Source organism: Hylobates moloch, unplaced genomic scaffold, assembly GCF_009828535.3.
Source record: "Hylobates moloch isolate HMO894 unplaced genomic scaffold, HMol_V3 SCAFFOLD_8, whole genome shotgun sequence".
NCBI classification, from domain to species: Eukaryota; Metazoa; Chordata; class Mammalia; order Primates; family Hylobatidae; genus Hylobates; species Hylobates moloch.
Window position 1 is genome coordinate 127,922,174 of NW_026652283.1, and position 21,249 is coordinate 127,943,422.

The following is a 21,249-nucleotide window of genomic DNA, read 5'->3' on the forward strand; positions in this document are numbered from 1 at the left end:
GGTTTTCATAATCTACATTTGTAACACCTTGGCATCTATAGAAAGTGGGAAATGAAAAGGGAAAAGTAAGTATGCATTTGCTAAACTTAGGCTAACTAAAACCCCTTGTAGTAAGCTTTACTAGACATGGGGACAGCAGTAAGCATTCAAAAAGACTCACCCCTCGGGTGTCTTTTAGGCCATTGGAGTAGGTTCAAATTATTAGACAGCTTGAAAAAGAAAAACCTTGTTTACTATTGCAATAATGTTTGGATTCAATAAAAATTGATAAACCAACATATTCTAGACATAGTTCTTTACATTATAATGATATTATACAATTAGATTTGTTGTGTGAAAAGGAAATAAAATGGTAAGAAGTTTTCTAAGTGCAGGCTTTTAATTCCCTCTACCAGGATCCTAATCTAAGGGCTAGCTGTAGAATGTGTCTGAAGCTGCACCAGATACCCTAGATGACCCCCTTTTAGCTGTTCCTCTGAGATCTGTGCTCCTACTTCAGAGCCTCCCCAGTCTCCTTGTTTTGAGGGGGATCCCACTAGTTCTTTAGTGCAGAACTACACTCCAAAGTCATCAGGAACCCCTCCCCCTTATCCAACAAGCCCTGGCCCCTATTCCCCGCTGCCTGAAGAAGCCAGGTTCAAAAGGCCCTCCAAGCATATGGAAACAAACTATTCCCCCTTCCCATAAGGAAAAGAATTAACTGCCCTATTCAACCAGGAGATGCAGTTTTGCTGAAAACTTGGAAAGAAATATCCCCCGAAGATCAACTACAACCAAAATGGAAGGGCCACTATCAGGTTTTATCAAGTACTCCCACTACTGTGCAACTTCAGGGAAGAACCAGTTGGGTATACCTGTCCATGATTAAACCTGTTTCTGAGTCACAGGCACAAAAAGAAGACATCATGACCTACATCTATGAGTTTTTGGAAGACCTCTGGTACCTATTTAAAAGATTCAGCACTCAGCTAAAAGTGGTAATGTGATGCTGTGGGTGGGAATAGGAGCTACATTTTTCTCTTCTTCTTAATTGAACTTCTTTTATGTTGTTTTAGCCAACTTCTGCAAAACACCTGTTTTGTCCTTGTTGGGTATAGAGGCCATGCTAATGCCTAGCTGGACACCATGTTGTCACTGTTAATGATGTTTGCTCTTCCAATTACCCTGATCCAGTGTGGGTGAGAACATAACTCTATAGTAAAGATTTCTAAGATTATAGCATCAGGGAATCATCTTCACAGTTGTTAGATTTGTCATCAACATCCCCAGGATAGACAGTTATATCTTCTGGCTTACCTGGAAAATCTCATGACCATCCCCCGTGGCCTCCTAACTAACCATCGCAATCCCGAAATAATCAAACCCCTACTAGTTAAGTGCAACTCTCCCCCACTTAATGTACTCCACTTGAACCCCTCCTCCACCACTATTGCCTGGTCCTGGGAAGTTAGATATCCATATCTCCAGTGCACAAATGATTCTATCTTTTGCACTCACATCTGTGTTAATGACACAAAAATGGAAGCTTCCCTGTGATGCTCTGATCCAACTTTAGTTGCCAAGTTTCCAAGGCTGCGGTAAGTGGGATTCCACTTGTAAGTGAGAAGACAACATATATGGTGCCTTCTGGATCAGAACATACAAAGGAGAAACGACTACCCAGTCCAGGAAGGTGGAAGTACTGCCCACTTCTGGGAAACAAAGATTATCTGACCACCCCCATTGGAACAGGGGGAAAATATCTCTATAGACCCAACTTGACAGCAAAGAATAAACATCACACCCCATAGGGCTTCTGTTTGTGGCCATGAATGGGAATAAGTCACAACCTGTAAACACTCCCAACTCTAGGGAGTTACCTGTTCTTTTAGGAGTAGCTTTTCTTTGTCAAGAACTTGGGACAGAAGTGAATGTACATTGTCCCCCCTTGACCCACCAGGGGTCACTGTCTATAACCCCAACAGACCCAAGAATACCAGAAGCAAGCAAGCAATAGGATTAATTCTGGCAGAAATGAGGGCAGTCATAGGATTAGCAGCACCCCGGGGCAGCTTTGCCTACCATGAGTCAACCCTAAGGAACTTGACTCAAACCCTTAGAAACCTTAGTCACCATCACAGGTCAGGCATTAAAGGGAATTCAAGTCCTTAGACTCTTTGGCAAATGTAGTTCTCTATAAGAGAGTAGTGTTGAATTATTTACTAGCTGAACAAGGAAGAGTCTGTGAAGTTATTAGTAAAACCTGCTGCATGTATATTAACAAATCTGGACAAGTTGAGATTAACATTCAAAAGATCTATGAGCAAGTTACGTGGTTACATAATCAGGGCACTGACTCCCAACTATATCTGGTCAACTATCAAAAGTACCTTCCCAAGTCTCACTGGTCTTTACCTCTCCTAGGGCCTTTGATAGCTATCTTACTATTCTTTGTCACTTCCCTGTTTAACCTCTTAGTAAAGTTTGTGTCTTCTAGATTACAAAACTTCCACGTAAAGACAATGCTGGCAGAAGAATTCCAACCCATCCTGTCTACTGATCCAGAGAATGAAAAAGTGTCCTGCCTCTGGGTCCCTTAGTTGAGGTACCCAGGGATTTTTTTTTTTTTTGAGACGGAGTCTAGCTCTGTTGCCCAGACTGGGGTGCAGTGGCACGATCTTGGCTCACTGCAAGCTCTGCCTCCTGGGTTCACCCCATTCTCCCGCCTCAGCCTCCTGAGTAGCTGGGACTACAGGCACCTGCCACCATGCCCAGCTAATTTTTTATATTTTTTTCGTAGAGACGGGGTTTCACTGTGTTAGCCAGGATGGTCTCCATCTCCTGACCTTGTGATCTGCCGGACTCGGCTTCCCAAAGTGCTGGGATTACAGGCGTGAGCCACTGCGCCCGGCCTGTACCCAGGGATTTTTACTCCTCCAGTGCTAGGCAGGGTCTATGCCCATAAACTCAGCAGGAAGCAGTTACAGAATACAGACCTCTGCCCTTCTACAGCACCCTTAAGATTAAGGAGGAATATCTAATTTCAGAGGAGAGGATGAGGTAGGAGGTGGGACTTGACTCCAGAGGTAGGGCTCAGACACTGGACCAGACTGAGGAGTAGCTAAAACAAAGCCATAGCAAAATCAACTTTCTAGACATACCCACCAGTGTGCCATATCTATTTACCACTTCCATGGCAACACCCAGGGGTTACCTCCCTTTCCATGGCAATGACCTGATGACTCAAAACTTACTACCCCTTACCTAAAAATTTCTGCAGGAACCACCTCTTAATCTGATATCAAAGGAAATGTGGCTGTGCATGTGTGTGCTCTTACTATGGGTATCTGATACCTTGGCATCAACACAGAAACCCAGGACTGGGAGCAGAGACACATGTGGCACAGGGAGAAAATATACTGACTTCTGTCACAGCCCAAAAGAGCAGGGCCTTATGGTGGCATGTGGTAAATGAAGCAGCTGACACCAATGGATTTAATGTGATTTTAAGCTGTGAACTGTGGAGAACTTTTTCCTATAGAAATAGTCATTATTGTGAAAATTCTGATTTAAATATTTCACCTATAAAAATAGATTAACCATTATTTGGCTTAAAATATTTGAGTAAAACATTTTTGTTCCCACCATGACTTTGTGGATTTTATTGGACCAACCCACCATTAACAGTAACAAAACTTAAACGAAAGACATGAAACAGCTGCTTTAGGCATGAGGGTAGCCTGTTCAGACAGGATTTTCTGAAGTAGAATTCATGAGAAAGGGGAGAGTCAATGAAGTATCACACTGGTTTTTCTCAAGCACTTGAAAATTAACATGAAGGGAACATAAAGTCCCAGAAGAAAGATGGCCTATCTAGGCTGAGGAAAAATAAGCTGAAATTTTTGTTTTGTGCAAAATAGTGGGGCTTCTGCTTCTGGGTAGGATGGAGTGAATAAAGATGAATCAAAAAAAGAAAAAAAACAGATTTATTTAAAGTGTAAGCTTTAGAGGCTAGAGAGGAATACATAAACTAAGATTCCATAAATAAAAGAGCCCTTGTGAGGAGGAGTGAGAATATTAAACATTTACACACAGAATAGAAAGGTTCTTAAAGAAAGAAAAGCCCATGGCAACAAAAATCTCTATGTTATGACGCTCGTACCTGATTCTGGGAGATATTCATGCAAATTTAACCACAATTATCCAGCACTGCCAATTTTTATTTAAATAGATTAATTTGTAATTCGTTTTATTTTTGCAATGTTAAATCATATAATATATTGCCTATACTTATCAATACTATATTATATACTTAAAAATTTGCTACAGGTTGATGTGATGTAAGTGGTTTTATCACAAAGAAAACAATGAAAAAGGAGGGAAGGAACTTTTGGAGAGAATGAATGTTTGTGGCAAAGATGGTGGTGATGGCTTCTTGGGCTTATCCTTATTTCAAAACTTATTAAGTTGTATACATTAAGTAACAGCTTTTGTCAATTACAGTTTGATAAAGTGGCTTAAAAACAAAAAGGCAAATTTATGCACCATAAGACTGTACTTGTAAAGTGAGTCTTTCATAATCCATGTTTGACTTAATCATTATCATGTACATATATTCCACTAATATAGTTAGGACATATAATTTTTTGTTCTATGTGTATTAGCTGCATTGAATGTCACTGTATCTTTGTTTTGAGCCAGAGTATCACTCTGTTGCCCAGGCTGGAGTGCAGTAGCATGATCTTGGCTCACTGCAACTTCCACCTCCTGGGTTCAAGTGACTCTCCTGCCTCAGCCTCCTGAATAGCTAGGACTACAGGCATACACCATCATGCCCAACTAATTTTGTATTTTTAGTAGGGATGTTGGCCAGGCTGGTGTCGAATTCCTGACCTCAAGTGATCCACCCATATCAGCCTCCCAAAGTGCTGGGATTACAGGTGTGACCCACCATGCCCGTCCCCATTTTCTAACTGACCCAAATCTATGTGTTTAAAACTGAATTAAAAACATAGAGTTTGGGCTGGGCGCGGTGGCTCATGCCTGTAATCCCAGCACTTTGGGAGGCCAAGGCAGGCAGATCACAAGGTCAGGAGATCAAGATCATCCTGGCTAACACAGTGAAACCCTGTCTCTACTAAAAATACAAAAAACTAGCTTGGTGTGGTGGTGGGCACCTGTAGTCCCAGCTACTCGGGAGGCTGTGGCAGGAGAACGGCATGAACCAAGGAGGCGGAGCTTGCAGTGAGCTGCAATTGCGCCACTGCACTCCAGCCTGGGTGACAGAGTGAGACTCCGTCTCAAAACAAAAAACAAAAAACAAAAAACATAGATTTTAATAAACCTATTAGATTATTCAGCAACAACACTTAATGCTTGTATTTTTGACAGTACTAATTTAATCTTATTACTTCTTACATAATTCTGCATTCAGTATTCCCAGGTTAGTTCAGAATTGTACATTTCAACCCACATATTTTAACTGGAAAGTCTTTGTTTGAAATTATAATTTTTTTTCTCAAGCACGTGCTTAATGGCTTTATGTCTTGTCCCCGAGCTATACATCTCATCAATGGCTTTTTATAGTTTTCGTCCGTGTCTCACTTTTTTGACATGAAAGCTGCCTGAAGGTTCTTCCACTATCCTGTCAAGATTGTTTTCTCACTGGAAAAATGCTGGTATTGACTAAGGAATGAGTAATTTACTGAGGACTACCCTCCATTCATGTCATTGAGAGTTCTACACCATGTGAATTCTGATCTATTATAGAAGTGCTGCTGTATTAAGAAAAGGATTTCTCATGAGTTTTCATTGATAACTTCTCCACTATGAATTTCTGGAATTGTTCAAGAGGCCTCATCCAGCTAATAAAAAATATTTTCACATTTTTCCTGTTTTTATCAGTTACCTGATAATGAATTTTCTTGCACACACCAAAATTGGTGCTTAGCTGAATGAGAGTGCACAGCAATTACAGACATATGGTTGCTTGCCTGTGGATTTTACTCATTTGTTTAAAGGATAAATTATCAGCGAAGGCTTTTTCACACTGATGACAGGCACAGAATTTTTGTGATGTGATTTCTCCCGTTTGTTTAACAGCTAGAGCTGTGGATGAAGACTCCTCCACATTCCTTTGATCTATAGTTTCATTCTCATGTTGTATATGGTCAGCCCAGGGTCTGAAGTTTGTGCCATAGAGATTAAATACATATGGATTCTCTCTACTTTGAATTCATTTAGGTTGAACAAAGTGGTATTTATAAACAAAGGGTTTTTCACACTGATTACAGACATAACGTTCCTGTAGTATGTTTGTCCTTGGGTGTATTTAGTGTTCAACACTATGGCTGATGACTCTTACATATTCATTACTTTTTTAGTGTGAGTTCTCTCATGTTGTCTAAGGTTAAAAAATTTACTAAAGGCTTTCCCACATAGAGGACATACATATGGTTTCTCTCCAGTGTGAACTCTTTTATGAAGTCTAAAGTTATAACTTCTATTGAAGGCTTTACCACATATATTGCATTCATATGGTTTCTCTCCAGTGTGAGTCCTCTCATGTCGTCTAAGGACAGAAGAGTGATTGAAGGCTTTTCCGCATAGATGGCATTCATATGGTTTTTCTCCAGTGTGAGTTCTCTCATGTCGTCTAAGGTCAGAAGATTCAGTGAAGGCTTTCCCACATACATGGCACTCATATGGTTTCTCTCCAGTGTGAATTCTCTCATGTCGTTTAAGCACAGAAGATTCAGTGAAGGCTTTCCCACATAGATGACATCCATGTGGTTTCTCTCCATTGTGACTTCGCTCATGTTGTCTAAGGTGAGAACAATGAGAGAAGGCTTTTCCACATAGATGACATTCATATGGTTTCTCTCCATTGTGAGTTCTTTCGTGTTGCCTAAGGTAAGAATATTTACTGAAAGCCTTCCCACATAGGAGACATCCATATGGTTTATCTCCTAAGTGAGTTCTCTCATGTTTTCTAAGGTCAGAGCAACGAGTGAAGGCTTTCCCACATAGATGACATATCTGTGCTTTTTCTCTAGTGTGAATCATCTCATGTCGTCTACGGTTAGAACTCTTACTGAAGGCTTTCCCACATAGATGACATCCATATGGCTTCTCTCCAGTGTGAGTTCTCTCATGTTTTCGAAGATCAGAGCAATGAGTAAAGGCTTTCCCACATAGATGACATCCGTGTGGTTTCTCTCCAGTGTGAATCATCTCATGTCGCCTAAGATTAGAATTTTTGCTAAAGGTTTTCCCACACACATGACATTCCAATGTTATCTCTCTATCGTGAGTCACATTGTGTGGTCTAAAGGCAGAGCTTTGGATAAAGGCACAATCAAACGGATGACTTTCATATGATTTACATCTGGTGTGAATTTCCTTGTGTTGATTAAAGGATAACCAGTCACTGAAGGTTTTCCCAAACTTTTTGCTTACAAAGTGTTTCTTTCTCATGTAAGTAATCACATTTTGAGTCAATGCTATATGTTGAGTGAAATCTTCTCCTATATCATTACATAGAAAAGGATCCTCTTGAGTATGAGATCTCTGGTTTTGGGAACGAAACGAAAGACTATTAAAGGTTTATCCACACTCATTCATTACTTCATTCATTTCTCTACATATTATTTCTAGAGTAATCATTCAGTAGTAGACTCCAGTTACAATTGTTCCTATATCAGTTATATAAACATAGTATATTATCTAACTGCATGTAGAGAGTTTTCCTGTTGTAGCATCCCAACTGAAGAGCTATCTGACTAGTTATTAAGACTTTATCATGTTTGAAAGTTTCAGCACGTAGTCAAGTTTATACAATTGTCCTGTTATAAGGCCTCATGTTATGGTTTTAATTTGAAGTTACTGTCTTCACTAAATCCAAACTATCTAAAACTCTGCTGGGAGGGCTTTAAGTACAGTCAGGTACTGTACTTGTTTATGCATTCAAATTCCAAAGTTGTTCAAAGTCCAGGTTTCTATCTGTAAGAACAGGGTTCACATCCATAAAGCTTACCAATGTGCAGATGGTGGGTGTGCCCTTCTGACAGATATGTTGAATGAATGGTATCTCTTGATGTTTAATGTCAACTTCTCTACCTGAAATAAATGGAAAAAAAAGATGCTATATAGGCATTAGGAGAATAAAAATGTTAAATAGCTCCAGTGCCCATTTGAGTGTGTTTCAAATACACACAGACAGGGAAAGAATGTTAAATTAACAATACTTTAAGGAGAAGAGTATTATAGGACATTGACTACTGACATTTTCAGCATATAAAAAAATAAAGGAAAGTTGAAGAAGTAAAGGAAAGAAAAAATTTCAAAGAAGAGGACCATTATAAAGGGCTAGTATGTAATAGTTTAACTCAAATAAGTACACAAATATCCCCTTTACAAAAGCCAAAGACAATGACAGAGAGATACCTGAATAAAAATTGATGCCTACAAAGTATAATGACAATATCTGAGAAATGTTTCCCTCAGGCTTTTGCCTCCATTTCAGAAACACTGCAAATTTCAGAAACTTTCCCGCTGGGTGTGGTGGCTCATGCCTATAATCCCAGCATTCTGGGAGGCCGAGGCAGGTAGATTTCTTGAGGTCAGGAGTTCGAGACTAGCCTGGTCAACATGTTGAAACCCTGTCTCTACTAAATATAGAAAAAAATTAGCTGGGCATGGTGGTGCACACCTGTAGTCTTAGCTACTCAGGCTGAGGCAAGAGAATCACTTGAATCTGGGAGGCAGAGATTGCAGTGAGCCGAGATCGCGCCACTGCACTCCAACCTGGGTGACAGAGTGAGATTCTGTCTAAAAAAAACAAAAGATATCTTCCTTTGGCAACTGTTGGGGCCTACTCACTCACTGGCCATGTTTCTCCTTCTATTGAAGCACTGCTTCTTAGAGCTCACCTTGCAGTAAGCTTATTCTTTGTGTTGAAAATTTCTCTACTTGCTCCAAATGGGAAAGCACAATTGATTTGCAGAGCTGTTTGCCTGTTTTGGGGAAAAAGATACATGAATTTTGAGTTCTGTGCTCACAAATGTACAAGGTTGTCAGGTACAGGGCAGCCTACTGGGAAGGATAAGTTAGCCACTGAAGGTCAGCCTGGGAAGAGCACCTTGAAGACAACATTGACAGCCCTTCATGAGCAAAATGAAAACTCTTGAACTTGTTCCCAGACATAAAAGACCTGTAATTGCTGATGGCCATGCCTCACTTCAAATACTGATTGCAGAATCCTCAGTATTTTCACTTAGTGAGAAATTACAAATTGTCATAGTGTTTGACATTATATTAAAAAACAATGCAATAAATATTAGCTCCAACAGAACAATCTAGGTTCCGCACAGAACAGTCCCTATGATAGAATAATTACTTTAAAGAAATCAATACATTTATTTATGCATTCAAAAGCAGTGAATTACCATAACTTTTCTGAGTTTGGGAGATTGAAGAGCAAGAAGGATGTGAAATTGTGGTCAGAAAGATGTCTTTCTAGAGGGAGGACAAATCAATATAAGTGAAAAGGAAAGAAATGGCTGTCAGGTAATCATGAGAGTTATGAAAGGATCAAGGCAGAGGTTGAAGTGATCGATGAGAAAGCTGTTCTAGGCACATGTAGAATGAAAGAATGAATCAGTGAAAAATGGGTGAGTGAATTAATACACATATACATACATAATAAATATAAAGAGACTCACCAATAGAGACCAGATGACTGATGTTCTCCAACATCACATCTTGAAACAGCTTTCTCTGGGATGTGTCCAGCAGGGCCCACTCTTCTTGAGTGAAGTCTACAACTATATCCTCGAAGGTCATGGAATCCTAAAACATTATGGACATTCTACTGCAAACAGGGCTATCTCTGCCAATGTTCAGTGGAGCAAGATCAAAGTGACTGTACTAAGGAAGTGTGGGTGGTATGAACAGAAAAACAGTGTTTGGGGTTCCCGTCATGTTGCTTTAAATCTGAAATGGGAATCTGGCTTTCAGATTTACTCAGACATAAAACTTCACATAGAGAAATATCACATGAAGTATGGCATAATATAACCTGAAGATTTCCCAATAGACTTCTAAGTGTAACTTACAGATACTAATTATGAAATCTGTACTTGGAAATTTAGAACTAAAATTCTCCTCTCCACCACCTTCAAGAAAATCCATAAGACTCACTACAAGGGAGGCAGCATCCATAATTTGTCACATTTTAATCAAGACTATAGTTAGATATTCCACTATAGGACCTCATTGTCCTCAGAATAAAATAAAGACCTGTTATGAGTTCAAAAAGGTCCAATGAGATAGTATGTAAAGTGCTTCCTATCTATCACTTTTTAGATACAAGCCACAAATACATTATTCATGAAATGACTGAGAACACTCAGTTGTGTGAACAATTTTCATACAGAACTTGGTATCAGCAGATGCAGCCTCCTATCTCTACACAACTCAGGTGTTCACTGATAATGGATAAGGATGAATGGCTTAGCAGCACAAGCCAGGGACTCTAAGACTTCAGTACTGAAAGATGGTCTCATCCTGCGACTTTCCATGGTCTTGAGGATTTCCTTTCTCAATTTTATTTGGGATTTTCAAACACCAGGTGATATAGTTTGGCTCTGCGTCGCCACCCAAATCTCATCTTGAATTGTAATCCCCACATGTTGGGGGAGGGGTCTGGTGGGAGGTGATTGAATCATGGGGGTGAACTTCCCCCTTGCTGTTCTCATGCTAGTAAGATCTCAGAAGATCTGATTATTTAACAGTGTGTGGCATTTCCTGATTTGGTCTCTCTCTCCTGCTGCCTTATGAAGAAGGTGCTTGCTTCCCCTTCCACCATGATTGTAAGTTTCTGGAGACCTCCCAGTCATGCCTCCTATTAAGCCTGCAGAACTGTCAGTCAGTTAAACTTCTTTTCTTCATAAATTACCCACTCTCAGGTAGTTCTTTACAGCAGTGTGAAAACGGAGTAACGCACTAGGTACTATTCTCTTTTGTTTCTTCATGTTGTCTCTAGATTTAGGGGTAAAAAAAATCCTTTGATTGTCCTGGTCTCTCCACTTCAAAAATTTCCTTATAGTTTTAAATTTACTCTGTTTCCTATACTCCATCACTTAATGCACAACCAAAATTAAACAAACAACACTCCAGTTGCTTCCAGTATCAAATTTGATCAGAGGTTAATTTGGGGACAAGGGTAATAAGAATTTTAATTTTGCTTTTTAAGTTTTTCAAAAGCACACATTTATTCTCTCAAGACATTAAGAGTTTTAGATAGGAAAAATAAATGAATAATTCCTCATTGTCTCCTCTGTCCTAACCCTATCTGCTTTCCCTTCAAGTTAAACAGCCCTCCCCTAACACCTGAAACACCAGACTAACTGAGCTTGCTTGGGAAAACATCTGCCTTTGTATGGGCTATAACCTGCTCTCACTTATTTTCACCATCCACCCGCATATACTCCCAAGCCCACTCCTGCCAATAACATGGGTAATGAGTGAATTTATTTCCTCAACAAGGCCATGAGAGGCTGGTAATGAATGAATGATTTCCCTGAGACTGGATGAGAGAAATAAAAACCTCTCACATCTTCATACACAGCCTTAGTAGAGGCTGGAATGCCTTAGTGTACTGTTGAAAGGAGATTACTTCTTGATGACTCTTTGAGCCAAAGTAACCATTCCAAAGCCCTGGGGAATCTTAATTGGAGCTTGGATCCTTGAGTGCACTTAGAACATCCATGTTAATAGGATGAATCTGCCCTTAGGCTGGTAACATGGGTACAAATTTCAGTAGAAAGAAGAATTTCCCACTCACCAGTGATGGCATTGTACTAGCTCAGCCACCAAATGTATTCCTCTGGGTTTTCACTCACACCATCCAAGCACTAAGAAGACAAATCTGAGCAAAAACAGAAACAAAAACAAAACAAAACCAAAAACAAACAAAAAACCATGACACTCCAGTTTTGCTTCTAACATCTGCCCCAAAGCCATTAGCCCCAGTCCAACCAACAAGGACATGCAGTGGGAAGGGGGTGGGTTGGGTTGGTGGTTCTCGTCTTCCAGGGTCAGAAGAAATGACTATTGTTGCTAATAAAGATACTAATATTTTTATTTTAGACCTAGAAATGTGAAAATCATGGAGTTTCATGTGCCACCTAGCCCATGGAATTCTGAAATGTTCAATTCCCTCTATGATTCCAAATCCTAAGAATCCCTAAATCATGGAGATGTGGTCTCCACCTACAGATAAATCCTGGAATTTCTCAGATTTAATTATTCTTGGTTTGTGTGCTTGCAGGCTTTGTCCACATGCATCTCAGCCCTCAGGAGCCTCCCTCCATTCCTTCTCCCTTCTGCTGGTCCTCTGGATACACTTGTACCGAATGATTCTGTCTCTTCCACATAAGGCTTCTAGAAATACCACTCCTGCAAGTCTGACCTTTAGATAAATTCAGCATGAATTTATCTACCAAGCAGCTTCAAATTTCATTTTATGATGGTGGATACCTTAAAAGACACACTTTACAAGTGACATACCTTACAAGAAATGCTAAAGGGAGTTTCTCAAGTTGAAATGAAAGGACACTAAGAACATGAAAACATGAACAGGTATGTGACATTGTTAGTTATAAGAAATACATAGTTTGGTTTTCATCCCCAGTTCCTGGCACAGAGCCGCCCAAAACCCTTGTAATTTTCTAAGCAATAGAGTTGCTAGGAGAAACTTTTGTTCTTTTTGGTCTTTGACCCTGGTTCCCAATACAGAGCTCGTAATGCCTTGGAATTTCATGGGTGATAGGAGTGTCTTTTGTTCTAATGAGACAATTATTACTGGGCTGTAGGATGGTGGGTGATCACCTGAAAGACCAAGACATGATTAGAAGCTTGGAACATACAGTCCCACCCCCTATCCTCTGGGAAAGGGACAGAGGCTGGAGATCGAGTTAACAATTATGCCTACTAGATGAACAGTGCATGAAAATGCCTGAATGATGGGATTCCTAGAGCTTCTGGGTGGGTGAAGAACACATCCATATGCTGAAACAATGGTACCTCCCAACAGCTTGGAGACAGACCTCCTAAACCTAAGACCATTCCAAAACTTGCTGTATGTAACTCGTTAGCCGGCTGTTCATTTGTAATATTTAAAATGTCCTTTGTAATAAATCAGCTAAGTAAACTGTCTTCCTGGGTTCTGTGAGCTGCTAAACCCTAGCGAATCTAACATAAAAATGAGTTCTTGCCGGGCATGGTGGCTCATACCTGTAATCCCAGCCCTTTGGGAGGCCAAGGCGGGAGGATCACCTGAGGTCAGAAGTTCAAAACCAGTCTGGCCAACATGGTGAAACCCCATCTCTACTAAAAATATGAAAATTAGCTGGGCGTGGTGGCAGGCACCTGTAATCCCAGCTATTTGGGAGGCTGAGGTATGAGAATCGCTTGAACGTGGGAGGCGGAGGTTGCAGTGAGCCGAGAGCGCACCACTGCACTCCAGCCTGGGTGACAGAGCAGGACTCTGACTTGAGGGGGCGGGGGGAAGGAGTTCTTAGGAACCTCCAATTTTTAGCAAAGACAGACAGTTTCTTCACTTTTAAAAAAATTTTTTCTTTTTGCTCTTCTGATTGAATTTCAAATAACCTGTCTTTGAGTTCACTGGTTCTTTCTTCTGCTTGATCAAGTCAGCTCTTGAAGCCCTGTATTGATCCAGTTCAGTTACTGTATTCTTCAGCCCCAGAATCTATATTTGATTCTTTTATTATGGTTTCTCTTTGTTGATATTCTCATGTTCTTCATGTATTTTTTTCCAGATTTTACTTGTCTATCAGTGTTGTCTCATAGCTCATTGAGCTCCTTTAAGGCAATTACCTTTAATTCTTATCATGAAAATCAGAAACCTCCATTTCTTTTTCTTTTTTTTAAAGCGGAGTTTCACTCTTGTTGCCCAGGCTATAGTGCAATGGCACAATACCGGCTCACTGCAACCTCCACCTCCTGGGTTCAAGCAATTCTCCTGCCTCAGCCTCCCGAGTAGCTGGGATTATAGGTGCCTGTCACCACAACCAGCTATTTTTTTTTTTTTTTCATTTTTAGTGGAGATGGGGTTTCACCATGTTGGCAAAGCTGGTTTTGAACTCCTGGCCTCAAGTGATCTGCCTACCTCGGCCTCCCAAAGTGCTGTGATTACAAGTGTGAGCCACCGCACCCAGCCAGAAACCTCTATTTCTTTATGGTGAATTATTGTAGATTTACTTTGTTCCTTCAGTAGGGTCACATCTCCCTGATTTTTCAAGGTTGTGCAATATCTCCCAGTCTCACAGAGCTGTGCCAGTTGCCATATGATGCCCTGTATTTTTTCCTTAGAGCTGTGCTCTGATAGCCTGGGACACTAAATGCATATTTCATTACTCTTCTTTCCTCCACTAGTCTCACGTCTTCTCCTGGGGGAGAAGTCTAAGGGGTCTGTGATTTCTACCAGTCTCACAGAACATGGGGGCCACCATAAACCTCCACACAAGCCTCCTCAAAATTCTCTACCTTGGCTCAAGAGTATGGGAGTCACACTGCAGACAATGGAGATATAAGAAAGACATCCAAGGCCCCTGTGAGCTTCTCAATCTCCCCAGGCATCACTAAAGGTGGGTGCTAGACTGTAAGGCATGCCCATCCTCATGGGCAATCTCAGGATTCTCTAAGTCCTCCAAGGAGCCCAGCAATGGCTTTTATGTGGGCCTGGGTCACCCCTGCCAGCAGGGAGTATTACTAAGGATGAGATCCACCAATGGCCACAGCTGCGTTATGCCAAATGAGATGTCCAGACCTCATGGTGCCTAGGAGGACAGATGGCAGAAGCTCAGCCAGGCCATGGAGATTAAAACAGTGCTAGGGGCTTAATGTATGTTTTTAATGGGTCTGCTGCATGTTGAGTTTGGATCTGGAGTCCAGCCTATAATCCTAGCAAAAATTAAACACCAAATATGATATTCAAAAAACTGTATGTGGCTAAAAACATATGTTGGAAATACACATAACTAGAAACATCCAAATTCAAAGAGAAATTTCTAATTCCACAAACGTGATAGAGTAATTTAATAACAAGATCACACATATATAAATAGTAAATATAAACTGTATATTTATCTGAGTTCTAAAGACTTTTTTACATCTCAGTACACTAGTGGGTATATGTTAGCAGTAAAATCAAAGGGGTATTCCAATTACATTCATGATATTAATAAGTACGATAAATTTAAGTAGCCAGAACCATGGAATCGGGGCTACAGCTGTGAACTTCAAGAAACGTAAAACTTTAAAAACACTCATAAACCAAGAAAAATAAAAATAAAACAGGAGTTACTTGACTTTCCAAATTGTTACAAATTCAGTACATATTAATAAGACTTAAAAAGATAGAATAATTTAATAAATAATAAAATAATGTAATGAATGGACAGATTGGACAGAAATCAATAATTAAACAGTTTTGAGAGCAAAATCATGAAACTGAAAAGACCCAAGGTGGAAAGAAAAAACACAAGTAAATAAAAGAGACTGTATTTATTTAAAAGTAGTAATTTAAAATCTAAGAAATGGGAATAATTATATTCTAACATGAATATGTATGATATAGTGATTACTTTCCACGAAAATAGAGTAAAAACTTTCCTTCATTAATCAGCACAAAAATCTGTTAGCCAATTTTAATATTTAAGTTATATATCAGAGTTTAACTGTAAAAGTGATTTGTGAGAGTTCTCACGTCAAATCACTTCTAGTTCCTTTGTAACGTAAATTATTTTGAAGGAGAAAAATAAGCCTGTCCTCATTAGTTTATTATGCTACTCAAAATGAACATGAATGTAACAATAAGTACAAATTTAACCAACAATTTTCATTACTTACATTTGCAAAAATCATTAATACAATTTTAGCCATTTGGCTATTTGTTTTCGTCACCTGGCTATCACTGGTAAGGTTAAATAATGACAGAGCATGGTAAAGTGGAGTTTATTGCAATAATAAAAGGATAATGCCATACTAGAAAGCCTATTACTTTCACATAGTAATTTTAAAAATTAAAAAAATCACATTAATAGACCTTTGAAAAAACATTTTCAAATAATTTAAATCTTTAAAAATAATTTTAAATCTTCAAAGATAGTATCAAATTGTGGGGACTAATTCTTCTTAATCAAAAAAATCTCAACAATATATTCAGCAGTTAACAAAAGGACCATTTCCACTAAAGGTAAGCCTGGAAAAAGGAGGCTGGGTGGGGCTGATGCCATTCACCACTGCACATGATGCCTGAGGTGGGACCAAAACAAGAGGGAAAAGGAGAGGGACTACAAAAGTGGAGTCAAAGAGCTGCAACTGTAGTTATTCTCAGATGATGAAACTGTAAACTTCAAAAAGTAGAATCAATTCTAATTATCAATACTAATAAGAACATTTAAAAAGTGGGCAAAACTATTCTGAATATTCTGAAATCAGTATTTCCTGTTTAGTAACATTAGTCCTTAAAAAAAGCAAACACACAAAATCAGTGTCTATTTACAACAGCAAAATATTATGACTACGATTTGAAATAAATTTGTAGACCCGTGTAAAGAAATTTTATAACTTAATGAGGATATAAAAATGACATGAATAAAGCCGGAAAATCATATTATTAGATTGGAGGACACAGTGACATAAAACCTCAGTGACTGTAGACTCAGGACAACCTAGACTTAAAAGTCACATGTGGTCTTTTACATGTAAAAAATGATAATTAGTCTAAAAGTCAATTTTGTCTAAATTTTGATTTTTGGTGAGGATACAGTCAAAATAGTTGTGAAAAGAAAAAAATAAAGTTGTCAAATTTCATGTAACCTATGTTATTTGGAAATTTAAAATAAGTCATATAAATATTTATAACAATATTAAACGATTTCATAAGCGGACTGAATAAAACATAATATTTTATCATATACAATAATAGGTCCTGCCTTCCTGAGGAAAACATAGAATCAAAGGGCATGAAGGAAGGATTTTGGTTTCACTGCAGAAACATAATAAGACATCGAAGTGTGTGTTTGTGTGTGTGTACATATAATTAAACTACAGAATATAAAATAGCATCTAATATACATCAAAAATGAGTTACGCAGAAAAATTCATTTTACACGTCTATAAAATAATAAAATTTATTCGGCCTCACAATTACTTTGTGAACTGGAAATAACAATGAGTTGTCATTTTATCCAAATCTAAAAAAAAATACATACAGTCAAGTTCTGGCTAAAGTAGTAGATGAACTTAACGTGGTAGAGAAGAGTATCTACACAGTTTGTGGGCTGCATCTTGCTAGAATATATTACATTATAAAATGCGCCATTTATTTACTCTGCAATCAAACCCCCAACTTACCCCAAGTGCAGGAACCCTCAGACATTTGCAGAGGAGTCAGTGTGCTAGTAAGCAGCATTCTTTACAAATCTATGAACATCAAGGTCTCCTTGGAACAGATGTTCTGTGAACAATTTACAAAACTCCCTCCTGTTAGACACTTAGGTTGATTCCATTTTTAAAGCAATTACTGAATAAAACACACTCCATCGTGTGGATGAAATGCTACCTTAATTTGTCAAAGCTATCATTTTCTAAAGTTTTCTTTCTAATTCAGATCATTAATATTTTGCAGCCAGATCAATACTGATTCATTGTTTTAAGCTTCAAATGCATTATACAATTGGACAGAACACATTTCCTCTCATCAATCTTCTTTTCCAGGATTTGTCAGGTATTCCTGACATTAATTCACTACTAATATGCACAGTTTCTCTAATCATGGTCAACAGAGATCTGACAGTGCATCATCCCTAAAGGATCCATACTTGCCTCACTGACACCATGTGGCCCACTTCCCATCTATAATATATGTCTGGGTGTGAAGCCCTTCCCATATGATCCTGCGAACGGAACTTCACAAGTTCGAATTCACTGGGTCACAGTGTGATAGTGTGAAGATGGGAGGACGTTAAGGGAAGGCTATGGGTGAGTTAGGAAATGTGTTAGGCAGGGTCAGAGATTACTACATCCTAAAAACAACATTTAAGGAGGGAGATGACAAAACAATCAGTGAATAATATGACTTTTTCCAGTGAAAGTGCCATATCTAATCGTTCTCCATTTTTGTTCTCTGAGCTTCTTTCTTAGGCAAGATCCGTCTTGAGAAGTCCCTGCTGAGTATTAGGAACATGCGTTTCAGGACTTCCCATCAACACACCCTCTTTCTGTACCACAACCACTCAACATATGTAAAAGACAATCTTCTGCTTTTCACTGAACCTCCAGGAATTCAGGATAATAAACCTATACATGGAGACCAACAGGTGAGTTTTTCTGCCCCTTCCTTCGTAACACCGTTCTTTCCTAGTGAAGTCCACACACATCCTTACATGGCAGCTGTGGGTATATGAACTGGTCTGACCCCTTTTAGTCACAGAGCCTGAAGTCTCTGCTAGTACCTGCTAAGCACAAGGTCATGGGTGAGAATGGGCAAGGCTTTTTCTGTCTCTGGTTCCTGAGCTTCTCAGGCTCTCTCTCACTTCTGGATCAGGCATACCCAAATCCCATTGCCGTTTCTCCTCCAAGCTTCCTTCCCGGAACCAACACCTCTTCCTCATTAGAAAGACACCTTTGTTCTGTGCTTACTTTATAAAGTCTTGCTCTTTCCCTATCCAATGCCTTGTGTCACTATGTGTGTGTCTTGGGGCCGGTGGAAAGGTGCAGAGAAGCCAGTAGAGAGTAACCAGCACCAGCTTCACAGGAATGACATGATCTTGATGCGATAGCAGCAGCTTCCCCTTAACATCGCTGCCCCCTAAAGATTTCAGATCATATGTCACACTCTTAAGTAACAGCGATTTGTCTTTCACGGTTTTAATCATATTGATTAAAAGCATTTGTCTTCTCCAGAACATCACAATAAGTTATTGAAAAATATAAACCTTAAAAAGATGTAATTATTGGAACTGAAAAACATAAAAGGTGAGCTTTGGAAATATCTTTGAGCAATTTATTCATTATGAACATATGGATCTGTTGGAACAAAGTTCTAGGACAATCCAGGCCATCCTTCAATATTTGCAGAAAACAGCACAAAGAAAACTTGATACTTAGTTGGAAACTTTATGCCACAGCCATTAAATACAGAGATCATATAAAGGAATAGAGGAAGCTGTTGAATACTAAAGTAACTCAAATCATCAATATCCTTACGAAGTGCACTCTGAATTAATGTAAAAAGTATTTACTAAACAAAAAGTATTTTCAATATACAATTAAGACTGAAAAGTACTGAGGCCTCATAAGCTGAACCTGGCACAATAAATTTAAAAGGGAAACTAATTTGGAAATCAGAAAACCATCTAAGGAATTTGGGAATTAGGCTTCTGTTGCCCCCTCTGCTACTGACGGTCAAGGCCTCCTCATTGTATTCTGTCCTCTACATCTCTGCTGATTCCCATTTTGTCTGTTTCCATTTACCCCACTACTACTTGCTCAGGTCACTCTCCTTCATTGTCAGTGTTTCTTCAAATTCCTCAGACCCATCCATTTCCCATCTAAATTTCCCTTCCCTTTTCTCGCTCGCTGGCCCTACCTCCCTCTTCTCTGTTTTCTCCTCACTCTCCTGCCCCACCTCGACATCCACAGCGAGGCAATGAAGAAGCCCCTGCCAAGGAAGAGCCCACTTCTCAGTGGGACACCGGGAAGGTGAACACCCGACAGTCACCGCTAGTGGGAGGCGACTGTGCAGAAGCACGCGGGTTGTTACAGGGTCGGGCAGGTCTCCTACCCCAGTCCCGGACTCAGGGTCCTGTGTGAGGCGGTCACCCCGAAGCGGGGGCTTTGAGGAGACGTAGAGCCTGGAGGAGGGAAGGATGGGGAGGCATCTCAGTGAGGAATGGCGTCTGCCGAATCCCAGGGCTGCCCTGAGGGGCCAAGAGGGGCGAGGGTGGGGACGATGGAAGACAAGCCACATGCCGAATGGGGACCTGACGCGGCGCGCGACAGGATGGGCGGACGGTGAAGAGAACTAGGGTGGAAGGGCCGGACAGGGGCGACCTCAGTGACGGAACCGGACACAGACGCAGATCTGGCAGCTGAGCGACAGGCTTCGGAGCATTTCAGGGCGTCGCGGGACTCCCCGCCGACAGGAGGGCGGTTGCCGAGCCTGTGACATCCGCGGAGACCCGCAGACCCCGGGTGTGGAGGACGCCGCAGGAAGGGGACTGCGTGGCTGGGTTTGGCCACAGAAAGCGGAGGGCACTCACCCGAGCGGACCTTGGCTCCGGAGAATCCGTTTCCGGGTCAACAAAAGACGTCGCGCTAGGGGTGGTGCCAGTACGTGCAGGGAGGGGAGCAGGCCAGAAGGCGGGGCCGGGCGGGGGCGGGGTCTCGGGCAGGGGCGGGGACGCTTCCTGACTTCCCGCCTCCGCTGCGCGCGTTTCTGGCCCTGCCAGTGTCTCCGCCGGCTGAAAGCGCGTGTCTGCGTCGGGTTCTGTTTGAGTGCGTTCGGTGCACCGTGGGGCCGCACTGTTTCCACCCAACTTCCTGTTAGGTAAGAGGCCTGCGGGGACGCGAGTCCGTAGGTGCTGGCGGGAGCGAGAGTGGGGTGGGGACCCTCGCTAGCCCGCACTCCGCCTCTGGGTAGCATCCTCCTCGGCCCCACACGTCGTGGCGGGCGCTTGGGCTCCGCGTTCGCGTCGAGGCAGAGGCGTAGTAGGAGTCGGGCCCAGGGCTGGAGGGGCGGGGACCGGGCGGGGTGCTGCCCTGGACACCGCGCTGGCGGCTGCTCCGCGCAGGTTCATGTCATTCCTATTTTCAACCTGGCCTGCTCCGCACCTGAGATGATTTGTAAATTCATACCTTTGGGACAGGCGTGGATGACGTCCCATAATTTGCTTTCGTTATTAATTTCTAAATGTAATACATACCACTATCTAAAAGTATTTTTTAATTTGAAATATATTTTTATATATATTTATTTATTTCTGAATTTTGTCTCCAGTACATATAATGAGGCTTATAAAGGTGGATTTTGCTTTTAAGTAGTAAAGACTTAATTGGTGACTATTACTGGGGCTATTTCATAAGGATGTCTTTTTTTTTTTTTTAAACGAACATTAAAAACAGTGAAATTGGATTTCTGGATTTCATTAGCTTCATTTATATCTTAATTGGTGAAAACTG

The 21,249-nt window shown here is 40.6% G+C and overlaps 2 protein-coding genes across 2 annotated transcripts; both read right to left on the reverse strand.

Annotated features, from left to right (window-relative positions):
• Positions 1-3,912: 3,912 nt before the first annotated feature.
• ZNF596 (zinc finger protein 596) lies at positions 3,913-20,546 on the reverse strand. The gene is made up of 6 exons (XM_032162544.2): positions 20,331-20,546; positions 11,825-11,908; positions 9,702-9,828; positions 8,910-8,993; positions 8,015-8,097; positions 3,913-7,548 (listed from the first exon to the last, which is right to left on the reverse strand). The coding sequence occupies exons 2-6, from the start codon at positions 11,834-11,836 to the stop codon at positions 6,340-6,342; spliced, it is 1,515 nt and encodes a 504-aa protein (XP_032018435.1). The 5' UTR covers positions 11,837-11,908; positions 20,331-20,546; the 3' UTR covers positions 3,913-6,339.
• LOC116473864 (uncharacterized) lies at positions 11,852-20,150 on the reverse strand. Its single transcript, XM_032162545.2, has one exon. It carries the CDS (start codon positions 20,036-20,038, stop codon positions 19,550-19,552), a length of 489 nt encoding a protein of 162 aa, XP_032018436.1. The 5' UTR covers positions 20,039-20,150; the 3' UTR covers positions 11,852-19,549.
• Positions 20,547-21,249: the final 703 nt, after the last annotated feature.

Bases quoted from the DNA above. Each gene is read 5' to 3' on its own strand.
- ZNF596 (XM_032162544.2), bottom strand. The intron at 8,098-8,909 runs GTGAGCTCTAAG...CATTTATTTCAG, and splicing joins AAGAATAAGCTTACTGCAAG to GTAGAGAAGTTGACATTAAA. The intron at 7,549-8,014 runs GTAAGCTTTATG...TCCCAAAACCAG, and splicing joins CACCCACCATCTGCACATTG to AGATCTCATACTCAAGAGGA.
- LOC116473864 (XM_032162545.2), bottom strand. From the start codon at position 20,038: ATGTGGCTTGTCTTCCATCGTCCCCACCCTCGCCCCTCTTGGCCCCTC.